The sequence below is a fragment of the Nylanderia fulva genome, unplaced genomic scaffold, assembly GCF_048542155.1.
Source record: "Nylanderia fulva isolate GAGA-0341 unplaced genomic scaffold, ASM4854215v1 Scaffold19, whole genome shotgun sequence".
NCBI lineage: Eukaryota > Metazoa > Arthropoda > Insecta > Hymenoptera > Formicidae > Nylanderia > Nylanderia fulva.
Genome location: NW_028190161.1, coordinates 2530547 through 2551073, shown reverse-complemented (window position 1 = coordinate 2551073; position 20527 = coordinate 2530547). Strand labels below are relative to the sequence as shown.

At 31.8% G+C, this 20527-nt stretch overlaps 2 protein-coding genes across 6 annotated transcripts; both read right to left on the bottom strand.

Moving 5' to 3' along the window:
• Nucleotides 1-1230: 1230 nt before the first annotated feature.
• LOC114936110 (glutamate receptor ionotropic, kainate 2-like) lies at nucleotides 1231-8411 on the bottom strand. Its single transcript, XM_085481649.1, is given in 15 exon segments — nucleotides 1231-1973; nucleotides 1976-2141; nucleotides 3070-3185; nucleotides 3313-3538; nucleotides 3670-3868; nucleotides 4270-4546; nucleotides 4660-4744; nucleotides 5163-5369; nucleotides 5690-5908; nucleotides 6098-6400; nucleotides 6626-6767; nucleotides 7046-7203; nucleotides 7604-7785; nucleotides 8084-8242; nucleotides 8335-8411. Coding segments are annotated over 15 exon segments (2700 nt in total). The 5' UTR covers nucleotides 8405-8411; the 3' UTR covers nucleotides 1231-1782.
• Nucleotides 8412-10049: 1638 nt separating this feature from the next.
• On the bottom strand, nucleotides 10050-19471 carry LOC114936164 (glutamate receptor ionotropic, kainate 2). Of its 5 annotated transcripts, none has more exons than XM_029309261.2 (15): nucleotides 19318-19383; nucleotides 17395-17497; nucleotides 16850-17008; nucleotides 16346-16536; nucleotides 15853-16010; nucleotides 15125-15266; nucleotides 14505-14807; nucleotides 13969-14400; nucleotides 13471-13832; nucleotides 13028-13229; nucleotides 12639-12781; nucleotides 12473-12555; nucleotides 11916-12031; nucleotides 11646-11795; nucleotides 10050-11293 (listed from the first exon to the last, which is right to left on the bottom strand). In XM_029309261.2, the coding sequence occupies exons 2-15, from the start codon at nucleotides 17483-17485 to the stop codon at nucleotides 11111-11113; spliced, it is 2715 nt and encodes a 904-aa protein (XP_029165094.2). In that variant the 5' UTR covers nucleotides 17486-17497; nucleotides 19318-19383; the 3' UTR covers nucleotides 10050-11110. The 5 variants fall into 5 exon arrangements, with proteins under 5 accessions (XP_029165094.2, XP_029165096.2, XP_029165097.2 ...); XM_029309263.2 differs by lacking the exon at nucleotides 19318-19383 and adding an exon at nucleotides 18524-18754; XM_029309264.2 differs by lacking the exon at nucleotides 19318-19383 and adding an exon at nucleotides 18246-18348.
• Between the last annotated feature and the right edge of the window lie 1056 nt (nucleotides 19472-20527).

The following is a 20527-nucleotide window of genomic DNA, read 5'->3' as shown; positions in this document are numbered from 1 at the left end:
AGAATTTTTTCCAGGAAGGGACATAATACATTTTTTGTTCTTTCTTCATCTTTTTAAATTTAATTTTTTTTTATTTTTATTTTTTATATTAAATATACAAATAAATCCCAGCGTTTATTATACAGAGGAGAGCAAATACTTAATTTTTGTACTGATTCCCATGCATGGGTGTCCGCAGAATTTTTTCAAGGAAGGGATATAATTAAATTTTTTGTTCTCTCTTAATCCTTTTAAATTTTAATTTTTTTTTATTAAATATGTAAATAAATTCCAGCGTTTATTCCAAAGGAGAGCAAATGCTTAATTTTTTTCTCCTGATTCCAAGAGGACAAATGTCCCTCCCTGTGGACGCCCATGCATGTACTGGTAATCGAAGATTCCAAAGGGGTTTATGTCATCGGTCGGGCAGCCGGTACGTAAACCGGAGGCGAAAATTCCCGGCGGAGAGAGTGCGCGACTTTCATCGTTTAGCGTCTGGAGAGCAGATCTCTTCTGTTCGTGCGGATGCCTATCAGCGGTTACGCGTCGTTGCGCGTATCTCCTTGCCGGATCTTCTTTGTTACTTCCATCACGCACGGATGACTATACCCATGGATATATACGCGGATGTGTTTACGACAAAATGGCAGAGAGATAAGTGGTGATCTCTCCCTAATGACCTTATGATGCCGGACAGTTCTGTTTAATGTCCGACAATTAAATATTTCTCATCTTTTTATTCTGATCATTATTTGTATCATCAAGCATTGCTTGTCATTACTTTTTAATATTCTCTATAGATGCAAACTTCAATATTTATTATATATCATCATCTAATTTGAAAAATTTGAAAAATTAGATTTTGATATTATATAATAGATCGTACAAGATTTTAAGCTACATACGTTGCAAATTTCTTAATATATATTATATCATTTTTAGTTTACAAACGGTAATTGCGAATATTTTTCGCTCCCCTTCTTTATATTCTTAGCTATTATTACAATTGTTATCAGTCCCATTTATTTGTCGTATATTTCCACGAGCAAAATAATAGCGCGACGGTAAATTCATAGAACTTTATCGCGCGATAAACAATCCTGCCTTCTACAGAATTGTTTTGAGAATGCCGGAGGATAAAAGATCCAAGTTCCAGCAGTTGCTAGCAGTGGACTTCTTTCAGGGGGAATATTAATGCCGTCGAGAAGAACTGTGCATCGCGTCTAGTAGTCTGTTAGACAGCCCCATTATTTGCTCGCCTACCCACTTCGAATGCATTAAGAAATATTTTCACGGGACTCCTCCATTATGCACGTATGTCCGCGAGAGTCGATCCGCGTTTAACGTCGAGAAAATGCATTTCTTGCTCGATAACACGAGAATCGTTCAATCGTTATGTCACTGATCGCTCGCGAAAGATTGTCGGAGATCCTCGATTGCTCTCGCATAAACAGGTGCTCCCCTATGTAATCTATTATCATTGAAAAATTTTTTACGTATGCAACGCTGATTCGCCGCAACCGTCAATTCCGGTTTTGAGAGGAGCGTAGTGGTGAAACGTTTATTTCCTGCATTATTTCCATTCTGCCTTAGCGCCGATGGTAATCGTTAGAACGAGTTTGTAGAACTCTGGCGTGAGATTTTCTCGAAGATCTTTCGATACTCGGTTAGCTTCACTTAAATCGACATTATCACCATTTATAAATAATGCTAAAATTCAAACAACTTACTCATTTAATCTTTTAATTGAACTTAATCTTTTTTTACACGTAAGACTTGCTACAGATGGCACATGTATCTTTATTAGAAATCGATGTTATCGCTGTTAATCGTCTCCAGGGATGTGTTTCTTCTTTTGACGATCTTCTTGCTACTGCACTTAACTAGGAATTTCAACTCTTCTACCATTTCTTCTTTGTAGGATACCTGTAATGTAAAACACGTGCAATTTTTATAATTATCGAAATAATTTCGTAGAAAATATACAGAATTCGAATTATGAAACATGTTATTACGTTATGTCTGATTGCAAGATTTCGAATGTTCCAAAGAAATGACCATATCGTGAAAAGCCACGATAACATAACGCCGCTTATCATAATTAAAAATACTCCACCGACGTCCTCGAAATTTAATGCTTCTACTTGGACTTTTGCCTTCTCCTATAAAAGAAATCAAATTTTCAACATTGATCGAATTTTTTTTTTATAAACATTATTGAAAAACGATTGTGATTTAATGGTTAAATAATGACGCAAAATTGAAGTTTTCGAAAATTGAATTCTCTCTGAGTTGCTCTCGTAATAGTTTAAAATTTATCTAGTAGTTTCGTAAATCTTGAAGTAACTACATTTTGGTTCATACTTCAGCTCTGGCTTATTCACTTACACGCCAAACATGCGCCAGAACCGCTATGTCGTCCCTACACGTACAGACCAAATCGGCAAAGTTTGAGTTTCAGCTCAACTATAAAAGCGGCCAAGTAACGTGAAATACTTTGCCTGTGTGTTTTATCCATTTGAGTAATCAAATAAATGGGAGAAAAATAAACAGCCAACAATTAGACGAGTGAAAAGTTAACTGTTAAAGAGAAAGCATTTTTGATAAAATTAATTAAATTTTGACTGTTTCTCTTTGAAACAATACTTGAAAACAAATATCGCGTTAGCTAATTTTTGACTTTAATTGATATTTGAATAATTTACAGAAAATAAATGATTCGTGAATAAGATAAATAGATAAATAGAGATAGAGAGAAAATAAAAATATATTTTTCGAGTTAGCTAATTGTGCATTTTATTTAAATTACTCTAGGCAATTCGTGCAGAATATACGTTTACTTTTTAATTTATCTGCAAAGATTTTGCCTGAGATAAATTAGAAGCGGGCGTGTATGATTTTTTAATAAGTGAAAGTATCTTGCATCATTATATAAAAGCTTTTAAATAATCGACATGTTAATAGTTTCGCAACTACATTAATGAAGACACGTTTCACAAATATTACGTGCCACGTTCAACATGATCTATGCAATTTAATTCTTGCTACGAAATAAACAGTCACAAAAACGCAATGCAAAACATCACCTACTTCACATCTATCGCCGCCTCGCTTCTGTCTCCACCATTTATTTTCCAACTCATTAATTATGCCGTTTTCCTTCAGCTTTAATATAGCACCGCTGAGATCCGTGCGATAATGTGCGTCTGTTAAATTTGATTAAAAATGAATTAATTTGTTTCATCGAATCTAAGATGACAGCCAAATTGGTGTGACGTATAATAAATTGAAAAAAATTAATTGCTAAAAAATATATAAAATCGAATCACCAACCTTTTTTCATCGCTATCCCGTAGCCTTTGGCATCCAAAAGTCCACCGATCTGCGTTACATTACACTTTCTCTGTTTAATATACTCAATTGACGTGGACTCCATGATAAACGCATAATGCTCTTGTTGCACCTTCCATACGCCTTCTTCGTTCTTTTCCATAAGCACTTCGTCAGCATGATCCATCATGTAATTATACATGATCTTGTATGGTTCGTGCGAGGAATCCTGCAAAACGAGATCGAACCCTGCTAGACGCTTTCATAAACATAATTACGTGAAATATCATTGTCAGCCTTTAATAATGGCCTATCAAATTATACTGCGTATCTCTTTTGCGATTCTCTTTTGTCACTCACCTTGAAGAATGACAGCGTCGATCCGCCCTTTTTCGCGCCGTACTTGATTTTCTGTTGATTAGCCAGCTCTTCCGCCGTCTTGAAGGGCCACACGACGGATTTCGTGGATAACGCGGCCGCCAGATTGGCAACGTACGTCGATCCAATGATCAGAGTAAAAAACCACCACGCGATAGCCAAGGCTCTTGTTGAAATTCCTCTGAAATACAAGTATTTTATTCAACATTTTTCAGTGTTTTTTCTGGATTCAACTATAATTATTAATTGCACGTGGGTGTAACTACACTGAAAAACAATTATTGAATTCAAATAAATATTTATTTCAATACTGCCAAATGAAACATTTATTTGAAACTAATCATATTCATTTGATATAAGAAAATCCTTTTTAAAATAAATATTTATTTGTTTCAAATAAATTATTTATTAAGCAGTATTGAAAGTCATTTTTTTTCAGTGCAGCTGTATGTGACGATATAAAAATCTGCAACGATACAAAGCTATTGTGCAATCAATAAGAGTTTGATTCCGCGCAAGAGAAATATCTCGAAATTATGCGGATATTGACGAGTTTCACAGAGCAGAAATACGAAGACTTACGCGGGTGCAAATCCAGTAGGAGATTTCAGTAAAGCTCCGATCACGAAAAACGGAGTGTCCATCAGAGTGAAGGGCGTTTTTAATTCTTTCGGTTTTTTGATGCAAGGATATGGATTGGTCCATTCAACGGGACAGAGTCTCCCAATTATGAATAATAACACTGACACGACGATGTAAGCTGCGAGCAGATGCACCCACACGTCTTTCGAAAACGGTCCCAGGAAGGACAGTAAGCTCGGAGGAGCGCTCGTTGGTTTTCTGTAGAGCACGCTTATACCTAACAAACAAGTTATTTAAACGAGGCGTAAATGGATTTTGAAATTTTGATTTATATTTTATATTTATTCCGATTTTATATACTGAGAATATACATTGCATGTCATGTTTTACCCAAATTCATAAACGGGCTCGTAAAATCTACAGCGTCCTGCCTTTCCGCCGTGATTGTTAGATCTGTGATCGCTAAATCTGCTGTCTTTAAAACTAAAAGAAAAAAGTTCATCGTGTTGTATAAATTTTTAAAAAAATATTTATTAGTACGTAAAATATAATTTTAGTTTATTTGTTTTCCTAATCATATCATTTTTTATACCAATTATGTGGTCAGATGGAGAACAAGAAAAATATACAATTTTTTTGATAATGCGTCGAAATATACATGATAACGATTTATTTTAAAGAACAAATTGCTTAAAAGGATATTATTCATGGCATATCAGAGAAATATAGAGGCAGCTGCTTTATCGATGTAAGAATATACAAAGCGTTGCTCTCACATCGTGTGCACGATGGAAGGTAGCAGCACTACTCGCGAACGAAGGTCGGTCAAGTTTATCACGTGTTTATGCCGTTTACGTGGGATCAAATCGTGGAAGGATGCTTCATCGACTTACGCCAGCGATTATTTTTCCTAGCATGCCATTCCACTGTCCGGTCTCATTATTAAGCGATCCATACACGCTGTCGGCTTGAACTTCAAAGGTGTAATTAAACCCCAGTACTTTGCTCATCTCATGAATTATATCGATCGCGAAACCCTCGTATCGATCGTTTCCAATTGTCCTAACGGATGATTCTTTAAGCATTCCATACGGGTCTGTCTGGAATTTATTTCAGTCTAATCAAGAACATCTCCCTTATCTCTTATATCTTTCTTATATTAAATAGGAGATTATTTAAAAGATAACATATTATGTATATTAAAATGTATAGAATAAAAAGAGTGGGATAATTATACGATTCTTTTTCGATTGCATATTAAAATTGATAATATGGCATTCTTTTGCTAAAGTATATTTTACAACATTGAATTTTTTATCATCATCGAATCATATAATCGCTTCATAATTATGAATTGTAAACAAATGCATTTCAGGAATAAATGCTATTAATAATTTTTATACAAATTATTGGAACGTACTAACGATATCAGGACAAGGAAATGTTTGTCACGTAAACTTTTCTCATCATCCACTCCAGGAATTTTATATCTCGGCTTCCATTGAATACCAACATTCGTTTCCCATCTCCCGATTTTGCGCAATCCTTGAATTTCGAGATTTACAATGTCCAATTGGAATTCGCTCCGGAATCCAGCCGTATCGAATTTTATCATCCCGCTCAATCCGTTTATTTGCGTCTAGTGTGTTACAGATAAAACATTTCTCTGATTAAAATATATATTAAAGAATGATACATTGTGTGATGAAATTGTATGATTCTTTTGAATTAATTCTTAAACATATATATGCATTTTTTTTTGCAAAGTTATGAAAAGATTAGACTTTATTACATGTGCGTTTAAATACGTTAATGTAATCATACATACGTTTCGCATATAATTACTCAAGCTGAAACCGTGTCCCCAAGTTTCTGTACGATTGCAAAATAATTTCTTAAGATTTCCATTAATGCTGTCGCGTAATTGTGCATAACCACTCGCAAAAAGTTGGACAGCATCATAAGCGAGTGCCGCTTCTACTTTTAAGTGAGAACCGTTCGTTAAATTCCAATTAAGAGACCGAAATTGGAGGGTGCGTTGAACAATTGAACTTTCCGGATTGATTAAACGTACACCTGTTAAATTTACTCCGGAATATTTATATGGCTCTAAATCCAGAGTTTGCAGATCCTAATGATAAATAATGAAATACGTATTATATATATATATATATATATATATATATATATATATATATATGCATTTTTGTAAATCAAATAAGAATTTAGAAGATTAATTTAATTGAAAATGTTTTTTGTGTAAAATCTAAAAATGTGACGGATTTTTATATGAATTTGTAACTTATAATCTTTTTTAAAATTATTTTTTTATCAAAGAAATGATGAAACATCTTACCAAAGAAGTAACGATCACTTTATATTTTTCTGATAGTATTCCGATTTGCTGTGCTTGCTCGAGAACAGACGCAAGAATGTCATACGAACAATCGATTATGATATTTTTGTAATCGGATTTTTTTACCTCTTTCATGGTTTGCCTGTAGGACAATTATCTCATTAATTTTTGAATAGCGTTTGTATCTCTTTAAAAAAATCTTGGCAATTGCATGTGACATATGTAGCTGTGCGAGTGACGTTCGCATCATATACAGACAGTCGTACCGTAAATCATCGCGATATCTTCTGACGTTTACGACGGAATTAAATAATGGCACAGGTGCATAATAACTTTGTTTGACAAACGTCGCTTGTGCTCGCACACAGGTTTGTTCCAGTAACGATCTATTTTCTATTTATATAATTCGTGCGTGCGTACCTAAAATTTGGTCCATTACCTAAACGGAACGCCATGGCGGAAATGGTATTCACGTTTGACAATTTTAGCAGACGACTCATACGAATTAGGCCATCTGTGTTGTCGTAAAGTATTGCATATTCCTTCCATTTGTATTCTTGTATTATATCATGGAAAACCTAAATTATGCCAGAGATTAATTTTAATACAAATATCACTTACAATATTAGTATTAAAATATATCAAATATCAAAGATTTCAATTTACGATTCCTTTATTCTCGCGGTTTTGATTAAGTCGTCATTTGATGCAACTAAACTGTAAGTGTTATATCTTGAAAAATACTAATGCGAACAATCCAAGAAAAAAATATGATAAATGTAATATATTTGAAAATATTTATTTAAAATTTTGTTTTTAGAACACTGCAATAAGAAATTTTTTGTAGGCAATATTTTCTTTCCATTTTAATTTAAATAGTTTTAAAGTTTAATTTGTCGTTTTAGTAAAAAATCAAAATTGTTGACTGCAATTATGTGCGATGACTCCAAGTGATTTGGGATATAAAATATTAAGTACCATGGAAAGCATGTCAGGGTGTGGATATAGATTTATCACATTATCGCGTTTTGTTTTGGAATCCCATCTGGCAGCAATATGAGGTATGTCCAAGGTATCGCACATACTTTGAACGTAGTCCGCTTTCAATTTATCTTGAGGACCAAATATTCCGGCCACTCCACTGCTTACCAATTTGCACGCTGCACTCAATGCATAATATAATCTCACGAGATGCACACGTGCGTTTATTGCACACATGCGTCATTTATGTTAGAAATTGAGTTTAACTAGTAAATTAGAGTATCTAGTCTTATATATCGTATAGTAAAAATTTCTGAAAATTTACTTTTAATTAATAACGCATAAACGCATATAGCTTTACAAAAAAAAATTAAAAGGCTAATTAAATTGCGTGTGATCTATGAGGACGCTTTTATGTAGACAAAAGAATATATATAAAATTGTGTATTAATTTAAATACAGAAAATAATAGTATACCTATTTTTGCTACATGAAATGCATTTTTATTAGTTTTCTCGGTTCTGGGTGTTAATAATACACCCATCGCGTGCTCAGAGACACTGATATTTTTATTCACTGCTTTGATTGATATCTCAAATGCTCTTTGAATCATCTCGTCGCTATCGAATATACCTCCTGCGATTATTCAAAATTTTTGTTGATATATTGAATTAATTATAGATATTCTTACCATTTGGTTATTTATGAAAAATATATAGCGGACTTACCAATAGGAATTTTTCTTGGAAATCCCAAAATATTGGATATAAATGCAATAATAATATACAGAAACAGCATTTTTGGACGTTTCTGAAAAGAGAATAATTTTGATAGCAATGCAATAAGTGCAACGAATTATTAATACAATCTACATAAGTATCGAACAGTTTATTTTTCTAAAAATAAACTATTATAAAGAATTTAGATTAATGTCAATTAAAATAAAGTTTGTTTTTGTTTTTTATTGTTATTCCAGTGCTGTTGCACTGCTATCCTATATAACACATTGGTATGTACATACATATATGTATATATGCGTAGTTACGATATATTTAGACACTTCTCGCCTTGCTATGCCAATGTGCTCTATATAACAGATTCTCTCAATTTATGTGTTGAAAACAGTTGAATGGTTCACTGACAGTTTCCTGAGAGTTGTCAGTAATGCGTAAATATTCGCCTTTTAATAAAGATTCCATGATTTCTCAAATACAAATAATTTGGACATATTAATGTAATTTTTGACGTGTATTAAAATAGGCCAAATAATACAAACGTGTGAAAAATGTTTTAAAGACATTTCAGAACTATATTTTAATATTTTAATATGTCAGACTTTCGTATTAATAGTATGTTAATATCTCTTTTTATCTAAAAATTCTCAATTATTTTATTGAAATAAGAGATTTGTATTAATGTAATTAATAAGATAATTTATTTTTCAAATATACATTATTATTTATAGAATTGCAAAGCAAAAAACGCTTTAATAATTAAATAATCTTGCATATTATTTGTAAATACAATTTCTAGATATTGTAAATTAGTTATAAGAATTATAATTATTCATTTGTTTCGTTATATAGCGTCGTTTTGAAAATGAAAATTTGTTTTTACAACATTTATTAGCTAAAAAAGCGCTTTTTATATTTTTTTCTTTGAATTTGTTTTGTTTTAATGCACTTTCTGTATCATGTTGCAGTGTATGTCCAATTTTACAAGAATGTATTAAATATAACTATTCAAGAAGACTTTAAATCTTGATCGCATAATGACAAAGTATTAAATAATAAAAGCTTTACATGAGCGTATTACATCTGCATGGCCGATTGCCAAAGCAAAACACGGGCGCCAAATTTGCATTGTCAGAAGTGCATTAAACTTTTCCTTCGAGATGAGAAAACAAACCATTCTTCTAACGTGAAGTAATGTTGACGTTTTGGAGTTCCATACGAGCAGCGATCTATCACATTTTCGGCTCACGTTTAAAAATATCGGTAGAAACTAATTCTTTAATATTGATGATACAAGGTCACTCGCGCGATTAATTGACTTTATTATAATTGAGTAAATTATTAAAATAACTAGAAATAAATGCTTGGCGCGAAAAAAATTCGTCGAACTTGTATATATACCACGGACCACCCGGCGCTATCGGAGCCAGTGGTTACACTATCTCATAACCACCGGTTGACTATTTCGACCACATGCAAGCTCGAAAAGTAGGTAATAGGATCGTATTTTCGTATGCTGTTTTGCGCATGACCACCGTAGCTTATTTCAATTCGGAGAATTATCGCTGTTAATAATGGTTCACGCTTCGTAATGATTTTGTGAACCTGTAATCGTGACAAGTGAAAAGATAGAGATTATTATATGCGAGCGATAATTCTTCTAGAATTGATAATATCTTTCAGAACTGTCGGTTGAGAAATTAATGCGATTGCATATATAAAATATTTATGTCCAAAATTAACTTTTCCAGTTTTTCGTCGCACATTTTTATAAATCTATATTGATGCGAGTTATACAATAGATATAGAAATTACAATATTATCTAATATATAGCAATTTGTTAGTTTTTTTAGTTATGTATTTTTTGCATAATTTTTCTTCTTTCTAATCACACCAAACCAAATCTCTATTCATTTTTTATTAAATGCAAACACACAGAGATTAAGAAGTGCATTTTTAGAAGAAACTCGTCTAATAATATTGAGTATTATATTGAGTATCGCTAATTATTTATTATTTATGTTTCTATTTTTGTTTGTACAATTTTTTTCTATATTTCTCTCAATTAGATATCCTGTCATCTTATCATCAATCAATGATGATCGATAGATGCAGAAAGAGAAAAGATATGGCGATTTAAAATAAATTATTATTTATGAAAACTATATATTATATATGTAGGTATCGTATATCTCTTAAAATTTATTGTTCAATAAAAGTGCCTTAAAATGTTTACGATTTGATTCTGATGTTAGTTTTACTTGAGCATCGTGAGCTGCGAAGTAATAAATCTGCAAACTATAGCTTTGTTATCAGCTTCATATTTTGGCCCTTCGTATCTATAATCTGATACAAAAACATTGATATATTCAGATTGTACATTATTTATACATGAATGTACTATGATTTTTAGTGTTTGTACATTTTTTGGTTAATTAAAAATTAAAAAATTTTACTACCAAGACTTCTAAAAGTTAACCCCTTATTATTTAAAAAATAATGATAAATCACATAGTTTATTGTGCTTAATCGTTTGTACATTATTCAAGTATACATTCTTAATAACTAATTCACTTTTTGTTTTTTTTCTGCAACAGATAAAATATCTGTCCACTAGATCGATTAGATTGTAAAATCGGATATGTTATATTATATTGCATACATGTAAACATTTATGTACAAATAATGTACAATGCAAATATATCAATATTTTTGTATCTGGTTGTAGATGAGGGGCCAAATATATGGATCTTTAAATTTGTCTCGTCGTTATTTGTCATCAGTCGGTGACGTCGTTATTACTGTCGGTATAAAACCATATGGAGGTGTACATTCTCTCGTGCTGTTATTTTCACTTTTACTAGACGTTCCATTTCTTCTTCGTGTTGGTTTAGAGCTACTGCATTTTAAAATAAACTTCACTTCGTTTATCAATTCCTCTTTGAAAACCACCTACACATACAAAAATCAATTATCACATATATCAGATAAATAAATATAAAGATAAATATATCCAAAGGTTTGTTAAGAACATAACTTTTACAATTATTGTTTTTAATACATTTTAAAATAAAACTTTTAAATCGCGAATTATAAGAAATTATCAAATTAAATAAATTCATTTAAGATTATCGTTAATGTTGTATCAATTTAAATATAGATCTAGAGTCACATTAATTTTGATTATCGTAATTCTACATTATAAAAAATTAGTAAAATTGTATTACTTTTTTTTTTAAGTTATTGCGTATATTAAGGAATGATGATATAAATCGCATGATATAAATAAACATAGTTTGCTTACATTTTCTCGAATGGACGTTCGGGCAACATCCCAAAGTAATTCGAAAATAGTGTACACACACGATAGAACAGCGCCTACACTGAGTACAACAAACACACCTCCGACATTATCGAGCCCGAGTTCATCTGCTGAACCACCTCCACCATTCTCCTACATAGCGATAATGAGTAAATTAAGACGATGTAATGTGTAATCTGCATTTTATAATAATAGAATCGTCAATTATATATATATATATATATATATATATATATATATATATATGCTCACATGGCATTTGCCTCCGCCTCGTTTTTCTTGCCACCACTTTTTCTTGAGCTCCGTGATTATCCCGCTTTCCGATAGTTTTAAAAGTGCAGTGTTAAAATGATGTCGATATGGTGAATCTGAAAAATTACATTTTACATGATGTGATTGTTTGCTAAATAAAAATAAAATAATGAGAGAAAGAGTTCTAGAAAGAGATCTGATAAAAAAAGTTGAAGTTTCTGATTAAAATTGTGCTATTAAATCATTTTATTATTTTTGAAATAATTTTTTATATTTTATTTTTTCTTTTGATTCTCTTCCGAATTATGTTTTGATTTTTAATTTTGTGTTTCAACTATTAAAATATTTTACACAGACGAATAAATAAATGATATATTGTTGCAAATAAGTTTTTTTATCAAATTTTCTTTTGGACGATTTCAATAATTTCACTATTTGCCAATTATTAAGATAAGAAAGATGTTTAAAATGATGAAAAAGAACATGAAATATTTAACACTACACATTATTACTTTATAAGATTGCGGATATTATATATTTTGATAGAGCTTACATACGTTTTTTCATAGCAATTCCGTATCCTTTCTCGTCTAAAAGCCCGCCTACTTGAGTGACGTTGCACTCACGTTCTACGGTATATCTAAAATAATATATCGTACATGCAATGTGTATATAATACAATAAGATCACGTACGCACGCACGCACACACAAATGATACATACTCTATTGAGCTGGATTCCATCAGGAATGCGTAGTTTTCCATTTTAACTTTATTAATAGCAACATCATTGAACTCTGGTAAAACCTCTGCCTCATTTTCTGTCATGTATTTATACATCTCCTTGTACAACGGGTAGTCGCTATCCTGGGAATCGACAAAATTATTTTAAAGAATTGAGTTAGAATTTAGCTTTCATTTGTCATGCTTATTGTCTAATATTATTATTACTAATTGAGCACATTTAATGCGAATTAAAAAGGTATTTTTCTTTTGAGAATATTTATGTCATTATTAGAATATTTCTGTGAAATATTGTGTACTTATTGCGAGATAATTAATTATTATTGTTACGTAAAATATCAGGACAAATGTAGATGAGAATTGACTTACTCTGAAAAAAAATAACGTAGATCCTTTACGTTTTGCGCCATATTTTATCGCACCCTTCTTTTTTGCCAATTCTTCGACATTGTCGAACGGTGAGACAACAGTTTCTACAGTTAAAAAAGCAGCGAGGTTTGCTGTATAACTCGACACCATGATAAGGCAGAAGAACCACCAGCATCCTGCCATCATTCTTGTAGAAATCCCACTGAAAAAGTGCAAAAATATTAAAAAAAAATAAAGAAATAAAAAATTGAAAAATTGAAAAAATGATAGAACAATGTAGTTTCATAAATAATACGGAAATTTTGAGTTTCTTAATTTCAGACGAGATTTGGAGGCATTGATTTTAACATAATAATTATAGTTTTTATGTATTAATATTTTATTATAAGAATTAATTTTATATATTGATATATTAATAAATTAATATAAAATATAGATTTTACATAGGGGCTATCTCCGACCCCTGTTGCATGATAGCTCCTATGGCGAACCAAAATGCATTCTTGAACGTAAACTGGTTCTCTAACTCTTCAGCTTCTTCGATACAGGGGTAGGGGTTGTTCCACTCAGCCGGGCAGAGCCGACCGATTATAAAAAATAGCAAAGAGACTATGATGTATGCGCCGATGAGATAGATCCAAACATCGCTTGAGAACGGCGACAAAAAACTGAACAAACTCGGTGGTGTCTTGCGTGGCTTTTGATATAGGATGCTAATCCCCAAGTTCATGAACGGATTAGTAAAGTCGACGACACTTTCGCGTTCTGAAGTGATTGTAAGATCCGATATGGCCATGTCTGCTTCCTAAAAGAGTATCATGTTTCTTTCTTTTTTTCCTTTATATTTCTAAATTTAATGACTTTAATCCCAATAATCTTTTACTTGTAGTCTTACAAAAGACTACAAGTAAAAAAGATATTATACTTGATTCAATACTAACATCATTCATAAGTTTTCCAAGCATGCCCGACCACTTTCCAGTAATCGGATTTTCGGATCCAGTTTGAGCTTCAACTTGCAATGTATAATTAAATCCAAGAATTTTACTGATTCGCTCGATTATATCTACGCCGAAGCCTTCATATCTGTCATTGCCGCTCAATATCGTTGATGATTCCTTTTGCATTCCATACGGATGTGTAAGAGAAATTAAAATGATGAATGTTTTGTTTTGCAAGCTTAGATCAGTATCAAAATTTTTCTTTTTTGTGCCGGTTTCTGGTATCCAATCAATTTTATTTCCTGCTGTACTATTCCATACACCAATTTTTACCAAGCCACTTTCAGTTAATCGTACAACATCCAACTGTATATTACTGCGAAGACCGTCTCTGTCAAATTTTACAAAGCCGCTTAAGCCTCTTGTTTCAGTCTGAAAGTGATAAGATTTGTAACGCGGTTAGAATAAAATTCTTGTATATTGTTGTAAGAGCTATAAAAATATTCAAACGCAGACATGTGTTTAAAAAATCTTACCAATCGCATAAAGTTGCTCAAACTCAATCCGTGTTCCCATCTGGCGCTACCATCGCATGGCAATTTCTTAACATCGCCTTTGATGGCATCTTTCAATTGCTTGAAAGCCCTTGCAAATAGTTGTACCGCGTCGTACATGAGCGCGAATTCAACTCGTAGCTTCGAGGGATCATCTAAGCCCCATTCGTTCTTGTGCTTGTCCAAAGTTCGTTGAACTATCAAATCTTCAGGGTCAATCAGGCGCAAGCCAGTGAAATTCACGCCAGAATACTGATATGGCTTTAAATCCAAGGTTTGCAGATCCTGCAATGTATATATATTCGTCGATATATATCATCTTAACTATTATATTATACCTTTCAGGCAGAACATAAACTATGCGAATTCATGCACATTCGTATTGCTTAAATATCGTCAAAAGTCTGCTTTCAGTATAATCAGTGGATAATTCATCTCTGAAACCCTTGTACATTTTGTCTTTGTGATATAAATTTTGCACTTCTCATACAAGTTTTATTTCTGTTTTATAGAATTATTAGATTTTATCGTGAAAAAATTTTCATTATATCATTAGGACAGTGCATTTTTTAATCTTGTATAAAGCAACTTATATATCTTACCAAAGATGTTACAATCACTTGATTCTTGTCGGATAAGATTCCAACTTGTTGAGCCTGTGTGAGAACATCACTGAGTATGTCGTAGGAACAGTCGATGATAATGTTTTCAATTTCCGATGCTTTGATTTCTTGCATTGCTCGCCTACACAGGATTCGACACTAATTGTAAGTTATAGGTACAATTAATTTATGTCTCGACGATCTTTCTATTTTCACTTTTGACATAATTATTATTTATAATTAAAATGCAATTATTTAATTGCCTTTTCTGATTGAAAAAATGTCCAAAAATTATATTATTATTGAAAAGTTGCTAAAACTGTGTTGTTGCATCTCAGAAACAATCTTTATCTTCTTGATTAGCTTCGCAATTATATTCCGAATCGATCAAACGTGGAACAATAGTATATAATATTGTTTTATTTAGCGTTCTATGAACTCGAGTCAACCGGGATATTATACAAATATTACAGGAAGATGGTAACGCACAAATGCAGTAATGCATTTTAACGACCATTTTGAGAATACTCGTATACATATGATATATGTTTATTAGATAATATGATAATATATTAAATGACTAAAAGAGAATAAATAAGAATAGATCGAGAATAGAGAGAATAAATAAAATAGTAAGCGATAAACGTATCATGAAAAATATTTTTGTATTGATTATTTGAAAGATCTTCGAGATACACTGCGAAATTAGATATTTCTCTACCGCATACCTATAATTCGGTCCAGAACCTAAGTGATATACAAATGCAGAATTGCCGTGAGGGTCCCATCGTTTTAGCAAAAGATGCAGGCGAATCAGACTATCGGTATTCTCGTAAAGAATTGCAAAAGATTTCCATTTGAATTCTGTCACCAATTGATCGTATATCTGTAGAAAAGTTATGTTAGCATTTTTATGTTATAATTATACATCAAAAATATAAGGATAAAATTAAAATTTCAAGAAAGATTAAATGAAAAAAGAAAGGAGGTGAAAGATACGCCAATAATTGCAATCGATTCATTATTTATTTTTAATTTTTTTTATATCACCGATGTATAGACAAGAAGTATATTTTATTTATATATCAATAGTTGATTAATGGTTTTGTTTTTAATCATTCAAAATATATTAATTTACACATATATAATATTACTTCTACTTACTATTTATTTCAATTTGTAATAATGCATTATAATATCTTTCAAATTACATTTACTTACTCGTGATAACGAGCTCACGTGTGGATAGAGATTCAGACTTAATCCACGTGGCTCAGATAATTCACTGGGATCCTCTCGCACGGAAATGTGCGGTATTTCCATTGTATCGCATATGCTTTGCACGTATTCTGCGGTCACTTTTTCTTGAGGTCCGAAGATCCCAACTATACCCATGTCTAACAGTTCGCATACTAAACATTTCGAAAAAATCAATATACACAAAATACATCTGATAATGTAATAAAAAGTAATAAAAAAAATGTTATTATTTAAAAATAATTGCAATACAGTTATTATTTATTATTTGATCTCTATAGGAAAATTTATGTAAGGCCATATTGTTTCATATATGTACAATAATTAATGACGACGTGTGTTACATTCATATATATACGTTTGTGTTTCATTAAATGTGATTGTTTTTTTATCTCATGCGTTTAAACAAACAAACGAATGTAGTAGTATTTTAGCCGTATCATTCTAGTGTTAGCTATAATGCCTCACCTTTTGTTGATACTTCGTACAGGTCTGTGTCAATCTCGTTCGCTTCCGATACCAAATACACATTTGACAGTTCTTCGTTCTCATGCCTTTCTCTGTTAACCGCTTTCACTGATGAGTCAAACATCCGTTGAATCACATCATCTTGGTCGAACAGTCCCGCTATAATATTTTGGTCGTTTCTTTTTAAAGTCGAGACCCACTGACATGACCGAAATAGCTCACGAATAAAATCTTTCGTAAAGTATTATCGCATATGCGCAAACTCAACGAAGTGCGTTTCTTTCACAATATTTTGTTAACATTTAAAGATAATTAGCAACGCGAAGTAATATTATTTTCATAATAATGTTGCGAAAATTTATAAATGTTCAATAAATATCGTAAAATAAAATTACTTGAAACAGCAGACTATATTGTTAAATATTTGTCTACATCTTATCTCAAAATATATATTTTAAGATCGTAATAAAAAATGCAAAAATAGTGTTTTCGATGTACACATTTTATTTTTTTTCATCGATCAAATTAATGAGCATTCATCTTACCTATGTGGATCTTTTTTGGAAAACCTAACACAACGCGGCAGGATAGACATATCGACAATAATATCAGCACAATGGCGTGTTTGGCCACCATCTTACGATCATTCTGCGCACACACAAGTAAAATTAAGGTAAAATTAAAATACACGCACTCTGTTGGCAGGTGCGGGTGCGTATCTAATAAAAAGAAAGGAGAGAGTATGAGAGAGAAAGATGTAAACGGATGTGTATAGGATGCACACGATCAAACGGAAAGATCTTAAACGAGCACTTAACCGGTCGACGTTATATAAACTAACCGGAAGGCATCGTGCTGGCTGAAAGTTGCTCTCTCGGCGCACATAAATATTTAGATCCGTCTAAAATCAATCTTCCAATATTGAGTCTAGTTATTTGCTTGCGTGCTCTTAATAAATCCGTTCGTCGCGATTCCACTCAGCAGCACATTCCACGCGACAAATATTATGTTACTTTCCAGCGAGTTTATTTTATCTTGCAGTCGAGAAAGTATATCTTTCCTCTCTCTCTCTCTCTCTCTCTCTCTTTCTTTCTCTCTCTGCGCTATGATTTTATGGTTTATAAAAAATATTAATATAACATTAATATTATGTATGTATTGAAAATTTTAGTGGATTATTATTAGCATTTAAGTATCTTTAAACTTTATTTAATTTAATGATTAAATTTTTTTATATTGGAGTAAAAATATAGTAGGTGAAACTGATTGAGAAGAATTATCACATAAATATTTTCACAAATATTACACATTAAGTTTACTTTTAAAGTTTAAGTTTCAAAGTTCTTTAATTTAGTTTTACTTAATTTAATTATTTATATTAATTAGCAATAATTACGTTTCTGCATTCTTGCTGGAAAGTAATTTAAAGGTATGTTTGCAAAAAATTTTCGTAGGAAAAATTATTTCTTAATTATGTAGTTGTGAATACGTGAGTCACTTGATAAATACTTGTCGCGTGATGGGGACCATCGATATAATTAATTTCTCAAAGCTATATAAATATTTGTCCGACATTCTTGGGTGTCTTTTATTCCCTGGACTAACCAGCGTCTGTCTCGAGAGTGCGAGCTTTTAGCAACATCTCATATACATTCAGAGTTCCACGTAACCTACTGTCATCGTGCCAAATGCACGCTGTCTGGCGCGTTCTTTTTCATTCATTCATCGTCGGGCACGCATTCACATCTATTTATTGGAGCCGTTTTAGATATTTTACAAAGTGTCGGTTTATTCAGCTACATTATTCGCGAAATAAATCGTGAAACTATAGCGATTTACTGATTGTGTGATCGGAAAATATTGTACGGTCTAGCACGCGTCGGCACGACATAGAAAACTAACGAAAATCTTAAGAGAGCGCATAACGACGTCGATATATTTAGACATCGAGCGTCGCCGCCGCAACTGGTGCTTGTCGCGTTCGTCGCGTGTGACATAGATTTCGATGGAATACAATTGGAGTATTTTTTTTACATAGAAAATTGACAGTGTGCACAAGTTTTATTTAATTCGACATTTAGGATATTTTATCTCTTTTTCGCTTTCTATTTTATATATTTACTACGAATAATGATATTTGGAGAACCAATATTCTTATTAAGAGAGACTTCAGTTGCTTCATCAAACGCATTCGGAAAAATTCGAGAAAAAATTTTCTCTCAAAAGAGAAATCAATTTTTTAAAACTTTTCTCCAAATTAATTTTACTTTAGTCGTCTAAGGATTAATCGATCGAACTGAAGATTCTCGAGGTAGATGGTTTTTTCGAAAGCAAGGGGAAGCGTAGCGCGAGTTATTTGCAAGTTTTACTCTAACATATTGAAGCACGTGTCACGATTCAAGCGACAAACGACGGAGAATCGTTGTTTCTCCAAAGAGGATCATCTTTAAGGATTCGCAAAAGCTTACCTAAAGAATGCGATGCTGCGACTCGCCGTTCTATCTGACACGGAACTTTTGAGACGCGTGCTTTACCGAATGAGCTTTGCGCGATACGCGACTCTAAATCCGAACGCCACTTCTCACGCGTCTCATCTCGGCAGCGCATGCTCTAAACTCCCTTCCCAAGTTTTCACAATCCATCGTCACGGTGGTGGCATGACGTGTATACTTGGAAAGAAATCGGCAGAAATGGATTAGCATAAAAAACTACGTAAAAATCTAAGAAAATTTCGATATTTAAAAAAAAAATTGTCTTGGCTTGTTGCGTAATATGTTTTCTTTTCGAAATTGTATTCTCCAAGACGAAAATGATCAAAATTTATCTATATAGATATTCGTTTTGTTTGATGCTATAAAAATAATCAATGTTATAAAATTATAATCTGTCATTTTATGAAAAATTTCTGTGCGCTTACAGAAGACTGTCGCACAGTTGCATACTCAGTATTCTAATAATGGAATATTTAAAAACATTTTTTTAAATTTTTTCTGAGATTTCTAAATGCTTATTATTAATGATTATAGATAATTGCTTTTTAAAAGATTTATAACAATGGCAAACCATAACAGGTAGATTACGTTTATGTACAATGTAGATTTAATTACGTTAATTCTAGTATGAAGGGCGTGGCTAAGTGAATATAATGACTAAACTGTTAAAGAAATTAGTTGGATATATACAAGACTATATATCAAGATAATAATCGCAATTGAAATTGAAAATGTCTAATTACTATAATTGTAAAGAAATGTATAATTACTATTGCTATGCAAAATTGAACTTTATTATTAGAACATACTCGACAGTGTAACTAGAGAGAAGTCATATTTTGATGTCGTCATTAATTCCTTATTTAGCCTTGTTAATTCAAGCTTGATTAAATTTCTATTTAATTTCTTGATTTTTAGTTTTATCGTTAAATAAATTATTATTGATTTTTTCTTATTTTCCGATTGACTATCGAGAAATTTAGAGAAACCTAATGTATATCTCCTAATGTCATTTACATATATTTATAATAATCAATAAAAATATATAATACGAATATTTCAATATTTTAATAAACACTGATTTTTTTTTAAATTTCTCTACTTTATAGTTGATCAAAATTATAATACAAAAACTAAGAAGATAATTGATAAATAATACAATTGACTAAAATTAGTGATCTGATTG

Coding starts and splice junctions, on each gene's coding strand:
- LOC114936164 (XM_029309263.2), bottom strand. CDS start 18,571: ATGAATGAAAAAGAACGCGCCAGACAGCGTGCATTTGGCACGATGACA. Junction 13,230..13,470: donor GGGTCGGAGATAGCCCCTAT/GTAAAATCTATA, acceptor GCACTTTTTCAG/TGGGATTTCTACAAGAATGA. Junction 12,782..13,027: donor CTACGTTATTTTTTTTCAGA/GTAAGTCAATTC, acceptor GTCGATTCCCAG/GATAGCGACTACCCGTTGTA.